The sequence below is a fragment of the Hyperoodon ampullatus genome (assembly GCF_949752795.1).
Source record: "Hyperoodon ampullatus genome assembly, chromosome: 1".
In the NCBI taxonomy this organism is placed as follows: domain Eukaryota; kingdom Metazoa; phylum Chordata; class Mammalia; order Artiodactyla; family Ziphiidae; genus Hyperoodon; species Hyperoodon ampullatus.
In genome coordinates, this window is record NC_136914.1 from 180621270 (window position 1) to 180638394 (window position 17125).

Genomic DNA, 17125 nt, shown 5'->3' on the forward strand with positions numbered 1-17125 from the left:
CAAATTGCTCCCACATCTCTTTAGAGGTATCTACAAAAGTATTAATGCTTGTTTTCAGCAATACCAAGTGTTAAATAAGCTTGTTGCCTCAAATAACAATTCTATTTGGAGAAGGGCAAGTTTGAGGTATGTAGTTTGTAAATCAAAAACGTATAATGATAAATTGTTTTTCAAAAACAATTATTAGTCTAGATATGCTGAAGTCAGATAGCTCCCCCTACCCAAAGCAAAATCACAAAATATTACTAGGCTTGTGAGTTTTCTACTCCCTACAAAATCAATGTATAGGGATGTACAGATTATAAGCAATTCCTGGATTACAGGTAAATTCTCAAATACCTACAGGTGTGAATGTCCATCCTGTTAAAAACAGGTAACTACCCTTAGGAAAGTTAAAATGCCATCACTCAATCCCGCAACAGTATAAATAAGAAAAAAATTGGCTGAAAAAAGCAACTGCTTTCACGGAACATGAATGTAGGGGTAAAGCTAAAAGGGTAATTTTGCTGCATAGAGATATAGTGGATGAAAAGGGAACTTCACAGTGTACAAAGGTGGTATCAAAACTCACATAACAGAATTAACACCCTTGCACAAACTAAAAAAGAAGAGAGAAAAAGAGGAAGGACCACTTCTCAACTCATTCTATGAGGCTAGTATTATCCTGGTATCAAAGACTTCTTAAGAAAAGAATACGGCAGGGCTTCCCTGGTGGCGCAGTGGTTGAGAGTCCGCCTGCCGATGCAGGGGGACAGGGGTTCGTGCCCCAGTACAGGAACATCCCACATGCCGCGGAGCGGCTGGGCCTGTGAGCCATGGCCGCTGAGCCTGCGTGCTCCGCAACGGGAGAGGCCTCAACAGTGAGAGGCCCGCGTACCACAAGAAGAAAAAAAGAAGAAAAGAATACGGCAGACTAATATCTCTTAGAACAGTATCAGAATGAATAAAATACTTATGAATAAACTTAACAAAAGTAGTGTGAGATCTGTACACATAAGCCACAACTACTGAAGCCCGCGTACCGAAACGAAGAGTAGCCCCTGCTCGCCGCAACTAGAGAAAGCCCGCGCGCAGCAATGAAGACCCAATGCAGCCAAAAATATATAAATAAATAAATTAATTTAAAAAAACCCCAAATAAATAAATAAAATAAAATGTATGTTTAAAAACAAAAGCAAATGGAAAGACATTCAGTGTTTATGGACTAGTTTAAAGTGGAAAATAGAATAAGGTATGAATGTTCTCCCTTGGATGAAAAGTGGCATTGTTGGGGGGGAAAGTGGGGGGTGGGGGTGGGATGAATTGGGAGACTGGGATTGACATGTATACACTAATGTATAAAATATACACTATATATACACTAATATGTATAAAATAGATAACTAATAAGAGCCTACTGTATAAAAAATAAAATTAAAAAAAAAAGGTTAAGATGGCAACACTCTACAAATAGGTCTACAGATTCAAAGCAACCCCTATCAAAACCAGAGCTGACTCTTTTTGCAGAAATTGAAAAGCTGACCTTAAACTCACACAAAGTGACAGAACCAGGACCCAGATTCAGGTCTAACTCATAATCTGAAACTCTGTGGAAAGGGAAGTCAGAAAATAACCGAAATGACATCAGTTCCAAAGGTTTGCTCAGGAGTAGTTCTGTGCCCTAGAGAGGGAAAGAATGCCAGCTGCATCCCTCTTACGCTACAAAGCTTTCTGGGCCCAGATGTCAGTTTAGCTGCATGGTGGCTTTTGCACATAAGCAAAAAAGTCAAATTGCTAATATTTAAGCTTTCAGTGTTTCAATGAATCACTTTTTAACCTTTGCAATTACAGGGTTCTTGTTAATATAGAGAAAATTAAGCTGGATATCCTCTATATATGACAATAAATACAACTGAATAAAGTCTGAAACCACTCAAGACTATTAAATACGTTTGAGATTTAAGCTAAGAGTTTAAGCTAAGTTATGATATGAAAAATTATGAAGGCTATCAGAATTAGTAGATATTTTTGTGAAGGAGGTAGTTATCTCATTAACTAGTGCTACCCCTGTACAATGACTGTGTAAGTAAAGCTCACGGCAGTGCCAGGGAGGATGCATGCCAAGAATCCAAATGCCTTTTAAATTATAAAAGACAGGACAAATCTAGTAAAGTTCTAGTGTTACTTAAAAGGGGCAGATTTCAAAATAAGGATATATTAAGTTCATAGGAACTTGTCAACAGTGAGAAGAATACTGGGGAAGGAAAGCAAGAGGGACAGGAAAACAGAAGAAGTAGATTTTCTTTCCTATTTTAGTCAGTCTTCTTAGTTTTAACTATGGTTAAAGGGGCAAAATTCTATTAAATGATTTTATTTTTTTAAAACAAATCAGAATCTTTCTAGGACAAGAAAATAAATAGACAATTTGCTTGAAATTTAAAGATTAAATAGTAACTATATATTACAGAAAAGAATATTCACATCTCATACACAAAATAACATATGACATAGATAATAGTACGATAGAAAATCAAGAAAATGAAGATCAGTACCCTCAGAAATTTAGTCCGAGTAACAAACATTAGGAGCCCCAGGAATCCTTAAAATCAGCCAGTGATATCACAGTGAGTAATCAATCGGCATGAGCCTCCACACCTCCCAGCCTGTGCCCACTGCTTTGAAGGGAAAGGCCTGCTTAAGCCTCCAATTCCAAACAGCATCAGTTTTCTCACTGCTTTCACAACAGGATTACTATTGCAAAACTGCTTTTTGCATATTAAAAACTGTTTATAATGCAGGCATTAGTTAGTTCCTAAAATCTTTTTGGATGTCACAATTGTGATTGTGCTTGTTGTTCAATGCTGTTACATGGATCAAAAACCTTTATTATGTCTGTACAAGGAGAAGAGGTGGAAGTGACCTCTCCTGGTATCCACACTGTACACTGAGAACCTGAACTTTTCTATTAGAGAGGTGTTATGAACAGGCCCAGGTATGTTCACCATGTTTAACAAAGAACCCAATTTCTCAAAGTAAGAGGACAAGTCTCTTTATGCATGTATAGACAAAAGCAGGAGTTTAAATTAAGAGTTACTTTTTAGATGTTCCCACTCCGTGTAAATCTACATGGCAATACATACCAATAAAGCCCTTCTTTGCCAGCTCCATGGTGAACCTCCTTGTGATCTTTTCCAATTCATTATCCTATAAAGGAAAAAGGTGAAACACAAACAATAATGAAAAAATAATTTTTAATAGAAAAACCACTTGTGGAGATAACTAATAGTTGCATCCTATTTTCTACTTATAGGATATTTTCATATATCTTCTTGTGTAATCTTCAGAACAATTCATAAAGTAGGTATTTCCATTTTAAACGGAAATTAAATTTTAAATTTCTGAGACCAGAAATTAGGTTACATAAGGAAAAGATAGTAGTGCTAATTAAGGCTCAAACCTGTTCTCCTTGTATTAATATAGGATCTTATGAGCAATCCTTATGGTGTATTTTCATTTAAATTGCAAATTTAAAAAATAAAATCATATATATTGTCCGTATACAGATATTTATTCCCATAATTTATTTAACTTAATACAGAGGTTAATTAGCAGCTTAAATTAACTTGGAATTGATAGGATAAATAATAAAATTTTTACCAAACTAGTTAAGATATGTCACTAGAACCTTGGGACCCCAACATAAAAATCTGAGCACAGTTATATATAGTATATATTTATTTATATACAGAATACATTTATATTATAGTCGTATATAACACGCATGAATATAAATGCTTAAGAATATGAAGGTATACTAATTATATTAATTACCTTTTAACCAAATAAGAAAATGAAAAAGGACATTGATGTAAGTAGGTGACCTTTCATATGGCAAAACACTCAATGAGTTAATTATCTGCTTGTTTTTCCATTCCTTTTAAAAGCAGTAGGATGACTTCCCTGGTGGTGCAGTGGTTAAGAATCCGCCTGACAATGCAGGGGACACGGGTTTGAGCCCTGGTCTGGGAATATCCCACATGCTGTGGAGCAACTAAGACCGTGCGCCACAACTACTGAGCCTGAGCTCTAGAGCCCACGAGCCACAACTACTGAAGACCGTGCACCTAGAGCCTGTGCTCTGCAACAAGAGAAGCCGCCACAATGAGAAGCCCGTGCACCACAACGAAGAGTAGCCCCTGCTCACCACACCTAGAGAAAGCCCACGCGCAGCAGCAAAGACCCAACACAGCCAAAAATAAATAAAGAAATAAAGAAATTTATAAAAGCAATAGGAACCATTAATCTCACTGGTATAGGGGATACACAGAAGTCCAGTAATTTCAAGTTCTTTGTAAATGCACCATGTGCACTAACGTCACTTTGATACTTACGGTATAGTTCTTGGGATTGATCTTAACACCAGCTTTGGCACCCCCAAATGGCACATCTGAAAGAGAAGGCTGAAAGTTATTATTCCATATAAAGGCTAAAAGAATTAAAAAGGCAGAAAAAACTGTGTAATATTATAAAAGTGTGAAACTTTTAGCTTTAGTTTCAGAAAATTCAATAAATAAACCCACAATCTCTTCTAAAATGTTGTACCTTAAAATTCTAGTGAACAGAAAATAGACTAGGCAAATTACAATGCATATTTAATCAGTGTGCTTTACTATTTCTAAAATGTAATGGCATATTTATTTTCCTTTTACTATGATTTGGTCTTATTTAAAGAGTATAGAAAGGGATTTAAACAAAGATCTACACTTAAGGAGAATTCAATTAGTTCCTATAAAGTCCCCATTAAAAAAAAAAAAGACTAAATCTTAATTAAGACTAATTGAAAAATGATATAAGTCAAACTGTGCAACCTAAAACAAAAACAAAAAACCCCCCACTTCTGATGAGGTGTATTTCTCTAACATCTGAAAAGTAACCTTGTATGCAAACATATTTCCCCAAAGAGTTCTTATTAGGTAGCAGCAAAGGAGACCACTTACCAACCACTGCACACTTATATGTCATCAGAGAAGCCAGAGCTTTTACTTCATCTACACTCACATCAGTGCTGTAACGGATACCTGGCGGTTTTAAAAAAAGAGGGGGGTGAGAAAGAAGGGGATATATTTAGAACATCCTTCTGGCATGTTGAAAAAAAAATTCTAGAAATTGAAAATGTCCACACTTTTTATGGTTATTTTCAAGAACACCTAAAGTAGCTTATGACTAAAGAGTCGATAGGGGGACTTCCCTGGTGGTCCAGTGGTTAAGATTCCATGCTTCCGCTGCAGGGGGGCTCGGGTTCGATCCCTGGTTGGGGAACTAAGATCCCACATGCTGCGTGGCTTGGCCAGGAAAAAAAAAAAAAAAAAAGAGTCAGTAGGAAAAAAGCTGCTAATTAGATACCCAGAAAGAGCGACAGAATGAGCACTGAATTTGATTCAAGTATTTTCATATTTAAGAATAAGATTGGTGAAGTTCACTGTTTGCTTTCTGGTATGAGTAGCATCAAGTAGGGTTTCTGGGGATTTTGAGATAAGATAGCCCTGTCCTTCAGGGACTTATAACCCAGTGGGAAATAACAGTAAATATGATTTCACAGACAAAAATTACCTTCAAATGAATGTTTTTTATACTTTCAGGGAGGCAGTAACTCCATGGAGGCTTTTCTTTCTTTTACTTTTTGCTTTAGGTGACTTGGTAGTAGAGAGTTCAAGAATTTTGCTATAGGCAAATGGATAATTAACAGGCTTGACAGTTTCAACTTGAATATCAGATGTCTAAATAGAGGTTTTGGCTTCAATGGGGTATAACCAAAGAGATCCTTACTTGTAACTCCCTTCACCCACTGCCAGCCTCTTTCAACCAAGAAGTGAGAAGCTTGACAAAGTCATCTCTCCTTCCTGGAAATGAGCAATTCCCTTCACTCTTCTATAAGGATGGGAGGTAGCCAAGCAGACAGGCAACTCGGAGTCTTAATGCCCCCAATCCTCTACCAAACTAGATGTTTGGTAGAGGGGACACAGAAAGCGGCTATGCCCACTACTTTGGTTTTCGGGGTCTTAGTCAATAACCCTTACAAGTTTTGCAGGGTTAAGCCACCTCTCATCCTTTTAGTCCACTGCTTCTCAACCCCAAGGAAGAAGGCCTGAGTGAGGCTGATGTTTGCACACTGCTTGGGGCTCCCTGACACTGAGTCCAAGTATGGGGGCCCAGGGACACCTCTTAAAGGATTCTGGGAATAAAGGTTTTTCAGATAGAAATACACAGTATTCTCATGGACCAGCAGTTTGAGAAAACTCCCTTAGTCATTTGAAAAAGCTGGCTTCTTGGATGTTTCAGAAAACACCTATCTAAACATAAACGACACGTTTCAAGACAATTCATCTGTCGGTATATGATCATAAAGAGCAAATTCTGAAACTGAACATATTTCTTTGTCCTATCAGAAAAATAAAATGAGTATATTTAGAAAAGCAAACTCTTAGAAAACTGTATCTTGCATATAATGGGTTCTCAGATTATTTGTGGAATAAATTGTTATTAAAATTTTAGAATGAGAAATGACAGGGTTTTGTTTTGTTTTTTTTTTGCATATAGCAGATACCTGTTGCTACAAGCTTGCTTCCTCATTTTGTTCAGGTCTTTATTAAAAACTTTCTTCATTCTGAGAGGCCCTCCCTGACCACCCCTTTTAAAATAATTTAAAATAGCACTTCTTCCTCATCCCCACTCTCCAGCCCCTATTTACTTTAAATTGACTTTACGTTTGTTTACTCTCCAGCTTCCACCCCCACCCACCCCCACCCCAGCAAATTAGCACCATGAAGACAGACTTTCTTTTGTCTACTAATTCTTGGTGCCTAACACAGAAAATTTGCGTGTATTAGGCACTCAAATACATGTGGAATAAATATGACTATTTCTTGACTCTTAAAACTTAAGGTAGAAAGACAGAATCCATGTTAAAATTTTGACATACATGTAAGTCAGTGCCTGTGCATATTATGGAAGGAATAAAAAGCACTAAAAAGCAAAAGTACCAGGTCCTAAAAACTATTCCAGAAAAAAAAAATCCAAAATTTGTAAGTAATATTAAGACCAAACACTGGTTTCAACAAAAATTGCTTAATTAAAAAAATTTTAAATTAAAGTATTCATGTATACAACATAGTAATTCACTACTTTTATAGATTATACTCCATTTAAAGTTATTACAGGGACTTCCCTGGTGGTGCAGTGGTTAAGAATCCTCCTGCCAATGCAGGGGACACGGGTTTGAGCCCTGGTCCGGGAACATCACACATGCCACGGAGCAACTAAGCCTGTGCGCCACAAATACTAAGCCTGCGTGCCACAACTACTAAGCCTGCGCTCTAGAGCCCGAGGGCTACAACTACTGAGCCCGTGTTCCACAACTACTGAAGCCTGCACACCTAGAGCCCGTGCTCCGCAACAAGAGAAGCCACCACAGTGAGAAGCCCGAGCACCGCAACAATGGGTAGCCCCTGCTCGCCGCAACTAGAGAAAGCCCGTGCGCAGCAACAAAGACCCAATGCAGCCAAAAAACAAGAAGTTATTATAAAATGTTGGCTATATTCCCTGTGCTGTACAATATATCCTTGTAGCTTATTTTATATACAGTAGTTTGTACCTCTTAATCCCCTACCCCTATCTTGCCCCTCCCTCCTGGTAACCACTATTGTTCTCTGTATCTATGAATATGTTTTGTTTTGTGAAATTCATCCTTTTATTTATTAAAAATTTTTATTTTACTTTTTAAAAATTAATTAATTTATCGAACCCGTGTCCCCCGCATTGGCAGGCAGATTCCCAACTGTGCCACCAGGGAAGCGCCACCAGGGAAGTCCCTATTTATTTTTTAGATTCCACATGAGTGATAACATACAGTATTTGTCTTTCTCTTATTTATTTGACTAAGCATGATACCTTTCAGGTCCATTCATGTGGTTGCAAACAGCAAAATTTCATTCTTTTTTAGGGCTAAGTAGCATTCATTTTTATATTATATATATTTATATATGTAACATATATATAATACATAAAAATTATATATATATACATCTTTATCTGCTCATTTGTTGGATGGACACTTAGAGTGCTTCCACATCTTGGCTATTGCAAGTAATGCTGCTCTAAACACTGAGGTGCATGTATCTTTTTGAATTAGTATTTTCATTTTCTTCAGATATATACCCAGGAATGGAACTGCTGGATCCTATGGTAGTTCTATCTTTACTTCTTTCGAGGAACCGCCACAGTTTTCCATAAATTGGCTGCACCAATTTTATACACTCCCACCAACTCTACTAGCGTTCCCTTTTCCCTACATCCTCACCAACATTTGTTATTTGTGGTCTTCTGTCCATTTTTTAATCAGGTTGTTTTTCTGGTATTGAGTTGTATGAGGTGTTTATATATTTTGGATATTTAACCCCTTATCAGTCATACCATTTGCAAATATTTTCTCCCACTCGGTAGGTTGCCTTTTCATTTTGTCGATGGTTTCCTTTGCTATGCAAACACTTTACAGTTTAATTAGGTCCCATTTGTTTATTTTTGCTTGTTTCCTTTGCCTTAGGAGACAGATCCAAAAAAATATTGCTATGATTTATGTCAAAGAGTGTTCTGCCTATGTTTTCTTCTAAAAGTTTTATGGTTTCTGGTCTTACCTTTAGGTCTTTAATCCACTGAGTTTATTTTTGTATAATCCATTGAGTTTATTTTGTACAGCATGAGAAAATGTTCTCATTTCATTCTTTTACATGTAGCTGCCCAGTTTTCCCAGCACCACTTATTGAAAAGACTATCTTTTCTCAATTGTATATTCTTGCCTCCTTTGTTGTAGATTAATTGACCATAAGCGTGTGGGTTTACTTATGGCTCTCTATTCAGTTCCATTGATCAATGTGTCTGTTTTTGTGTAAGTACTATACTGTTTTAATTACTGTAGCTTTGTAGTGTAGCCGGAAGTCAGGGAGCATGATACCTCCAGCTTTGTTCTTTTTTTTTTTTTTTTTTTTTTTTTTTTTTTTTTTTTTTGGTGGTACGCGGGCCTCTCACTGTTGTGGCCTCTCCCGTTGCGGAGCACAGGCTCCGGATGCGCAGGCTCAGCAGCCATGGCTCACGGGCCCAGCCGCTCCGCGGCATATGGGATCCTCCCAGACCGGGGCACGAACCCGTATCCCCTGCATCAGCAGGCGGACTCTCAACCACTGCGCCACCAGGGAGGCCCCAGCTTTGTTCTTTTTTCTCAAGACTGTTTTGGCTATTCAGGATTTTGTGGTTCCATATAAATTTTAGGATTATTTGTTCTAGTTCTGTGAAAAATTGTTATGAGATTTTTTTTTTTTAAATTTTTGGCTGCATTGGGTCTTTATTGCTGCGCATGGGCTTTTCTCTAGTTGCATCGAGTGGGGGCTACTCTTCATTGCAGTGTGCGGGCTTCTCATTGTGGCGGCTTCTCTTGTTGTGGAGCACTGGCTCTAGGTGCGCAGGCTTCGTTAGTTGTGGCACGTGGGCTCAGCAGTTGTGGCTTGTGGGCTCTAGAGCGCAGGCTCAATAGTTGTGGTGCACGGGCTTAGTTGCTCTGCAGCATGTTGAATCTTCCTGGACCAGGGCTCAAACCCATGTCCCCTGCATTGGCAGGTGGATTCTTAACCACTGCGCCACCAGGGAAGTCCTGTTATGAGATTTTGATAGGGATTGCATAAAACCTGTTGATTGCTTTAAGTAGTACAGACATTTTAATATTATGAGTTCTTCCTATCTATGAACACAGGATATTTTTCCATTTCTTTGTATCTTCAATTTCCTTCAATAATATCTTTAAGTTTTCAGAGTATAGGTCTTTTATCTCCTTGGTTAAGTTAAAAAATTGTTTAAATACTAAAATGTGTTTATACAAATGGTCACTTAGTGAATAGGCATTACTTAGGCATATTATTTAGTGGAAACTATGCTAGGCCAGGGAGCTGGGTTGGGTGCAGTGCCCAGCATTTCCTAACTAGGTGAATTCACCCCAATAGCAACTGCTGTGGGCATCTGCACTTGCTCACCTGGGGAGGTGCAAACAATGCTCTTAGGCTTCATGCCAGAATTGCTTGGGATAATGTGTTTGAGGCAGCTGGCACAGTGTCTGCATGTGGTCAATACTTCAATCTCAACTATTTTCACTGCTATTATAAATATTGCAAAGTAGTGGCAAATAACAAAGAAATGTAGTTTTCAAAAAGTTTAAATGGATAGGATTTTAAACAAACAGCTCAATACTTTGATTTTATTACTTCTCAAGACAAATTCATGGAGGTGGTAAAATAGTGCTCTATTAAGAATCAGCATTTTTCCTATTACAGTTGAAGCACTTTTTTCATTGTGCTTTTAGAGTCTAAGGAAATAGTCACTAAGTTACATTAATTTTCCTTGCTTTCTTAAGCGGGGGGAAAAGTTACTTTCCCTTACCCAGTGCTTATAACTAATGCATTCAGTGGGAAACGAAAAACAGCTTGAAACACTAACATTCATAAATCAGACAGCAATCCTAATGTTCTAGACTTAAGTGCTCATTAGAAACCAGGCCCCTCCTTCTACAAAACAGTGTAAACAAAGTCTATTTTATTTCAGAAGTCCTGGAATGATATGAGTCAGAAACTGCATGTAACAAAAAACATGTTTCCACTGGATGGCACCCAGGAATTCCTGTCTGTAAAGTGAAATTTTCTTTCCTAGCCACACCCATTTAGAGAGCTCAACTGCAAGAAGACACTGAAGAGTAGTAGTTACATAAATCACCTCACGCCACAGGCATTTTCTGCAGGTTAGGAACCAATGAAGACTTTTAGTGAACTGAGGCAAGGGACCACTATAAGGAAAGTAGTGGAGTCAGGGGAATAAGCCCTGGAACTGATAAGGGTGAGAGACCTAGAAATGAATGCAGGGGATGCCTGGGCTAAAGAAGACATATGCTTTCATTTTTAACTTTCTAATTAGTGATACTTCAATGTTTTTACGTGCGGAATTTGGCAGATATACTAGTACAGACTCCAGTAATACGGGAATTAGCCGCACCCAAGGGAAGGTTAGTTACTCTTCTTCCTCTGGGATTGGAAACCAAAGATAATTACTCAAAATATACTGCCACCTGAAAATTCTTTACCATTCTAATGAATGCTAAGAATATGACTGCAAAAAAGACAATATTCTCCAATAAATTTGTAAATTCAGCGGATGAGGAGATATTAGCACAATTGGTGTACATGAAGGACAAAATGATGTGACATATACTTTGAAGTCCTGAAAGAAGGGGAACACCTAGCATTTCTGAATGCCTACTGTATATCCAGAATAGTAAATATGAAGACAAAGTCGTTCAATAAAGCCAAATACCCACATGCATAAAAGGAAACCAAAAAACCTTAAAACATTTTAAACCAAAATGAAGCAAGAAGGACCTTATTTGCAGTATGAACATTCTCACTTTTTATAAAACCAAGCCTTTCTTTCCCTCTTTTCTGTGACACAGAAGGCTAAAGGTAAGCAAGACCAACAGGGATTGGATGGGGCACAGGGATAGAAACTAGAAGGAACAACTTTTATTTCAAAAATGGAGAAGAGTATATTATAGTTATTTGGTGTCCTAAAGTCTTAGAGCCTACGCTGACACTAGCATTGCTACTGTTTGGGAAGAGATCAACAGGACCTTTGAACGACAGATGTAATCATGGAGGTAGATGCTTCCAATGGAAAGCACGAGTCCATGGCTGGGTACACCAGAAAGGGAACTGGGTGATTATACAGATGTGGACCACAGGTCTGATGTCATTATAAATGGGGTCTCGTGGGGAGGAATAAATTAGGAGGTTGGGATTAACGTTTACACACTACTCAATACTCTGTAATAACCTATCTGGGAAAGAATCTGAAAAAGAATAGAAATATGTGTATGTATAACTGAATCACTTTGCTGTACACCTGAAACTAACACAACATTGTAAATCAGCTATACTCCAATATAAAATAAAATTAAAAAAGAAAAGAAAGAAACGGGGTCTAACTAAACTCAAGGACCATGGCTGAAAGAGTAATCTGTGCTTTCAGCTCACCAGAGGAAACTAAAGAAACACTACCCATGACAATGTTTATTATTTATCAAACTTGGTAAAATTGGAGGAAAGGCTGGTGATACAACTTTGAAATCATACCTTTGATTCTCCAGATAAATTAACTTCACATATAGTTATTTTGAGCTAACTGGTAATCAGATGTTTCAAAAGAACATTAATGAAATGCAGACCTCTGCAAACTATACACAGCACAAAACATTTCTCAGCCTTTTAACTTAATTCCCAAATATTTTCCTTACTACCCTCAAGAGCCTAAGATTGGTGTACAGTAAGTTTTTCTAGGAGGAAAAAAAAAAAATCAAAAGCAAAAACTGACTAAGTTGCTATGGTGATAAAGAAAACACACCAGCTGATTACTTTGAAAAAGATGCAGTGAAAAACACAACTGAGTAGCTTGAATTTTTCTCCCTTTTGCTAGCTGACTCAAACCCAAAAACATACAAAAAAGCTCCTAGCGACTAAGTCACCATTGTTTTTTATGATGAATCATTAACTAAACACATTCATGAAAATTCAAATAGGGTTTTAAAAGTTACTTGAACCTGGATCTTTTAACAGGGTTTGATTTACTGACCAGAAATTCAATTTCCAACTGTATTGTCTCTTTTCAGAAGCTATTTACTCAATAACCAAGAGCTCTACCACAAGTACAGAACCCCAGAAAGGCAAAGAGGACTTAGAACTCTTAAAATTCATGCACTAATACACTTGCCATTTACTCATTAGAACCTATTTTCTCACTTAATATTCCCTAACTCTCAATAGAAGAGCATAACTTAATTAAAAATGAGGAGAGGAGGGAAAGAAGCAGTGAGGAACCAGTACCTACTCACCAGCAAGTATGACCATGTAAAATACTAGAAGTCTCACAAAAATTCCTTTAGCTCCAGGAAGGAGCATTTAGTACAGGAACTAAGGATTGCTTGACAGTATCCATGTACTGTTCCGTGCAAGAAGGCAGGGAAAAAACACTTTACAGTCTTAACCCATTATCAAAATATTTATTTTAAGCATTTTGAAAAGACAAAAAACTAAGCTTTCTGGGAAGCAAATGTTTAGCTGCTGTTGGAAAAACGAAATGAAAAATATATTTCTTCTTTCCATTAAAATTTCAAAATTATGTAACACATACGCACGTTTTCAAAATTCAAATACAGAAAAAGCTGATGTCTCCTGATGACCACTTATGACCCCAGTCCTTAGGGGTGACTATTCTTGGCAACTTAAATGTATATATAACCTTCCAAGTCATTTCCCTGTATTTATGTACATACATATCTATAGAACATAGAGCTGTTTTGTGTTTAAGTATTTAACTTACTGCCCGATGGATGGAGGAAAGAATATGAATTAAAAGGGGGATTCTGTTAATTTTTGTTTTATAGATTCCTTATTCTGATAATAACACTAAGCTTAGTCATATCTTCATACCAAACAGGTCCTGGAAATGATGTTAGTAAAATTGGTGAATATAAAGTGGATAACACTTAGTAAAAGACAACAATTTGTTATAAAAAGGTTCAAAGAGGTAAAGGCTCAAAATTTCAGATATCTAGTTTCATATCTATTATTTACAAGTCTAGGTGATATCTGAGAGGGATCTTAAGAGAGGACGAGAAGAATTATAGGGATATGGGAGACAAGGTAGGGACCGGCACCACACTGTTTTTTTGCAAGGGTAAGATTGAGAAAAACATACGCCTGCATCTCCATTTTTCCTAAGGATCATTTTACACCAGATTCCCTTTATTTTCAAAATTCAATCCTCTTTCCTAGTAACACTTCTTTCCCTGATACCAGTTTTTCTACCAGTGACTCAGATGAGAGTTAAATCTTTGACTCTCTATTCCATATATTCTACCTGTAGGGGAATCCTGAAGCTAACCAGGAGCCCATCAAGAGTTGCCTCATTAGAACAAAAGGTGCTCTTATCACCCAGGAAATTCCAAGGGATTTAGGAACTCTGTATAGGATGCTCCTACCACCTCCCATAACTCAGGAAATTACAAGGGTTTCAGGGGCTCCTTGTCAGCAACTGGAGTCAAAGGCCAAATATTAGAACAATGGATACTCCCAGAACCCCTATCACTAAGGAAATTACAAGGATTTTAGGAGCTCTGTATTAGGAACTGCGGGCAGAGACCACATAAATATTTATTATTCCATAAAACCTTACTTTTCACTATTTACAAACATATTCTGTCCTCATGACCCCAACACACAGTCCCACCTCCTGCCTGAGCTGATGCCACCCCCTCTACGACATCTCTATCTGAAATGACCTTTCCCCAGTCTAACTCCTAATCAGCCTTCCCTACTTCCAAATCAAGATGGTCTTTCCCGGGCATCTTCCTTGAACTCCTGTTGCAGTAACATATTACCCAGTGTGCTTCCAACTATGTCACTTATTGACTGGTTCCAGGAAGGGAAAATCAACCTTTGTAATTTTCATTTGTGTCATCTTTCACATTTTCCTCTAGCCAAGCAGAAATTTAGAAAAATTAGAAGGTCAGACAGACTTTCTCCAAGAACAATCAAGAGAATAGCAATTTATGATAAACAAAGGCTTTTCTTAGCTTTTAGGAAGAGACACCCAGAAGAAAGCCATTTAAAAATTAGTGACCTGGGGCTTCCCTGGTGGCGCAGTGGTTGAGAGTCCGCCTGCCGATGCAGGGGACGCGGGTTCGTGCTCCGGTCCGGGAGGATCCCACATGCCGCGGAGCGGCTGGGCCCGTGAGCCATGGCCGTTGAGCCTGCGCGTCCGGAGCCTGTGCTCCGCAATGGGAGAGGCCACAACGGTGAGAGGCCCGCATACCGCAAAAAAAAAAAAAAGAAAAAAAAATTAGTGACCTGGGCTTCCCTGGTGGCGCAGTGGTTGAGAGTCCGCCTGCCAATGCAGGGGACGCGGGTTCGTGCCCTGGTCCGGGAAGATCCCACATGCTGCGGAGCGGCTGGGCCTGTGAGCCATGGCCGCTGAGCCTGCGCGTCTGGAGCCTGTGCTCCACAACGGGAGAGGCCACAGCAGTGACAGGCCCACATACCGCAAAAAAAAAAAAAAAACAAACTAGTGACCTGAGTAGTAATAAATTTTGACTAACTCTAAAGAATAAACATATTGCGAAGTGCTAAAAAAATTATTGCACTGAACACCCATAAAGATACATGAAATAACACTCTGGTGGAGAAATGAGTTTTTCTGGCCGACATAAACTGTTTAAACACCAAAGCTCTTGAAACCTCTTTCAACGGAAAACTCTTTAAAATGTTCCTTCATTGCCTAAGTAATCACAACAAAAGGGACTGGTAAAGACATCACCTGTGAACGCATTTATTTTCTAGCAAGAAGTTAGGTCTTCTAATAGCTATTAACAAATTTCAAACGATCCAAAGTAGTAGGAATCATTGTGTTGATGGCATGACATGACTCTCAATCAGTGCTTATCCCATGATACAATTTGTAACTTTTTACATGAATAAATCCAGACAATGACTAAGAAGGTGGGTGCTGGAAACAGATGGCTGGAGCCTGAACCCAACCCTACTACTTACTGCTGTGTAATCCTGCTAAGGGAGACCTCACTCTTCAGCCTTAGTATCTGCATCCGAAAATCTGGGTCAACAGTGCATTCATGAGGTTGTTCTGAGGAATCAAAGCAGTGATGCACGAAAAGCTCTTAGCAAAATGCCTGGTGTACACGTAAGAGCTCAATAAATGCTATTATTGCTATCCCTTGTTTTGCCAGTTGACCTTTGTGAAGGCAGACTCTCCCAGGTACAGCTGCCTTTTGAAAAGTAACTAAAAATGTCTTGAGCAGCCCTCTCCCAGATTGTCTTCTTGCCCTTCATAAAACCTGTCCTGCCTTTATCAGTAGTATTTCATACATTAACACTTCAGTCTTGATAGTGAGTACTTCAATCTGCAATAATTTCTGCCTCTGGAAAGGGGAAAACACTGATTCATCTGAATAGCTAGGTCAGTTTTAGATAATAGCTGTGGACGTAAGACTGTTCGCGGTTATCTTGTAGGAAAGGATTGGGAGTAGAGCTGCTTCATTTTACAACTTTCACTGTTATTAGAACATTCGAGTCATACGTATGTATTTTAACAGGGGTTTGCTGGGTAGAGCAATTATGGGCCATTTATGAATCAATGTGCTTCACTAAAGTGATATTAAAGGTTTTTTCCTTTATTATTTACATTATAACAACCTAATTATTATTGGTTGTTGGCAAAGCCCTCAGTATCTTTAACATAATTGGATAAGAAACAATTTTCCTAAGCAATCTAAATTATCACTAATAATCTAAAGCTAGTTTCTTCCCACTGTATAAGTTATAAAATCTAAGTCATTTCTTAGAAATTTAAACATTGTCAGTTTATCTGGAGTTTGATACGTACTACTGGTGTTTGTCCTCCAATTTTTGACGCCCCAATTCCTGAAAAGTGTCCTTTGCATATTAAGTGAGCAGTAAGGGTTTGTCTTCCTGCATATGGGGTTTTTACTGCCAAAGCAAACTAGCTAAAGGGATTCACACAAAGTGACAGGAAGACTGAAGAACAACCTGGCTTACAGGTCTCAACCATTATCGTAGCTCTTCATTCCCTAGTATCTTCGGGGAGGGCATTTGGCTCCCATGAAATAAGAATACCTTTATAACAGCAACGCAATTCAGATTTAACTAAAAAAGTATTAAAAACAACAATAACTCGAGGCTAAGGGCTAGAGGATAGAAAACATAAACTACCTGTGTTCTAACTGAACTTCCAGGTTGAGTTAAATTTATATACAAAGACTACATTTACCTTGTGGCAGCAGATGTAGACACATACTCACATTCTAAAAATATTAGATAGTGTGAATTTATTCAGTTACCTGTTTTGATGGTTGTCAGTTCAGCATAGGAGAAATAAGTAAGAAACATTTTTTTTTTTCCAGTGAAAGCAGAGGATGTCTCATTTAAAAAGAGTATCAGAGACCTACTAGAGAATGGACTTGAGGATATGG

The 17125-nt window shown here is 38.1% G+C and overlaps 1 protein-coding gene across 1 annotated transcript in view; it reads right to left on the minus strand.

The window, feature by feature from the left end:
- GLUD1 (glutamate dehydrogenase 1) overlaps window positions 1–17125 on the minus strand; it is a gene marked incomplete at its 5' end in the record, with an annotated part of 41115 nt that overhangs the window by 19719 nt on the left and 4271 nt on the right. The window contains 3 exons of the mRNA XM_079711678.1: window positions 3120–3183; window positions 4371–4426; window positions 4977–5057. Coding sequence (XP_079567804.1) covers window positions 3120–3183; window positions 4371–4426; window positions 4977–5057 — 201 coding nt within the window. The remainder of the gene's footprint in view (window positions 1–3119; window positions 3184–4370; window positions 4427–4976; window positions 5058–17125) is intronic.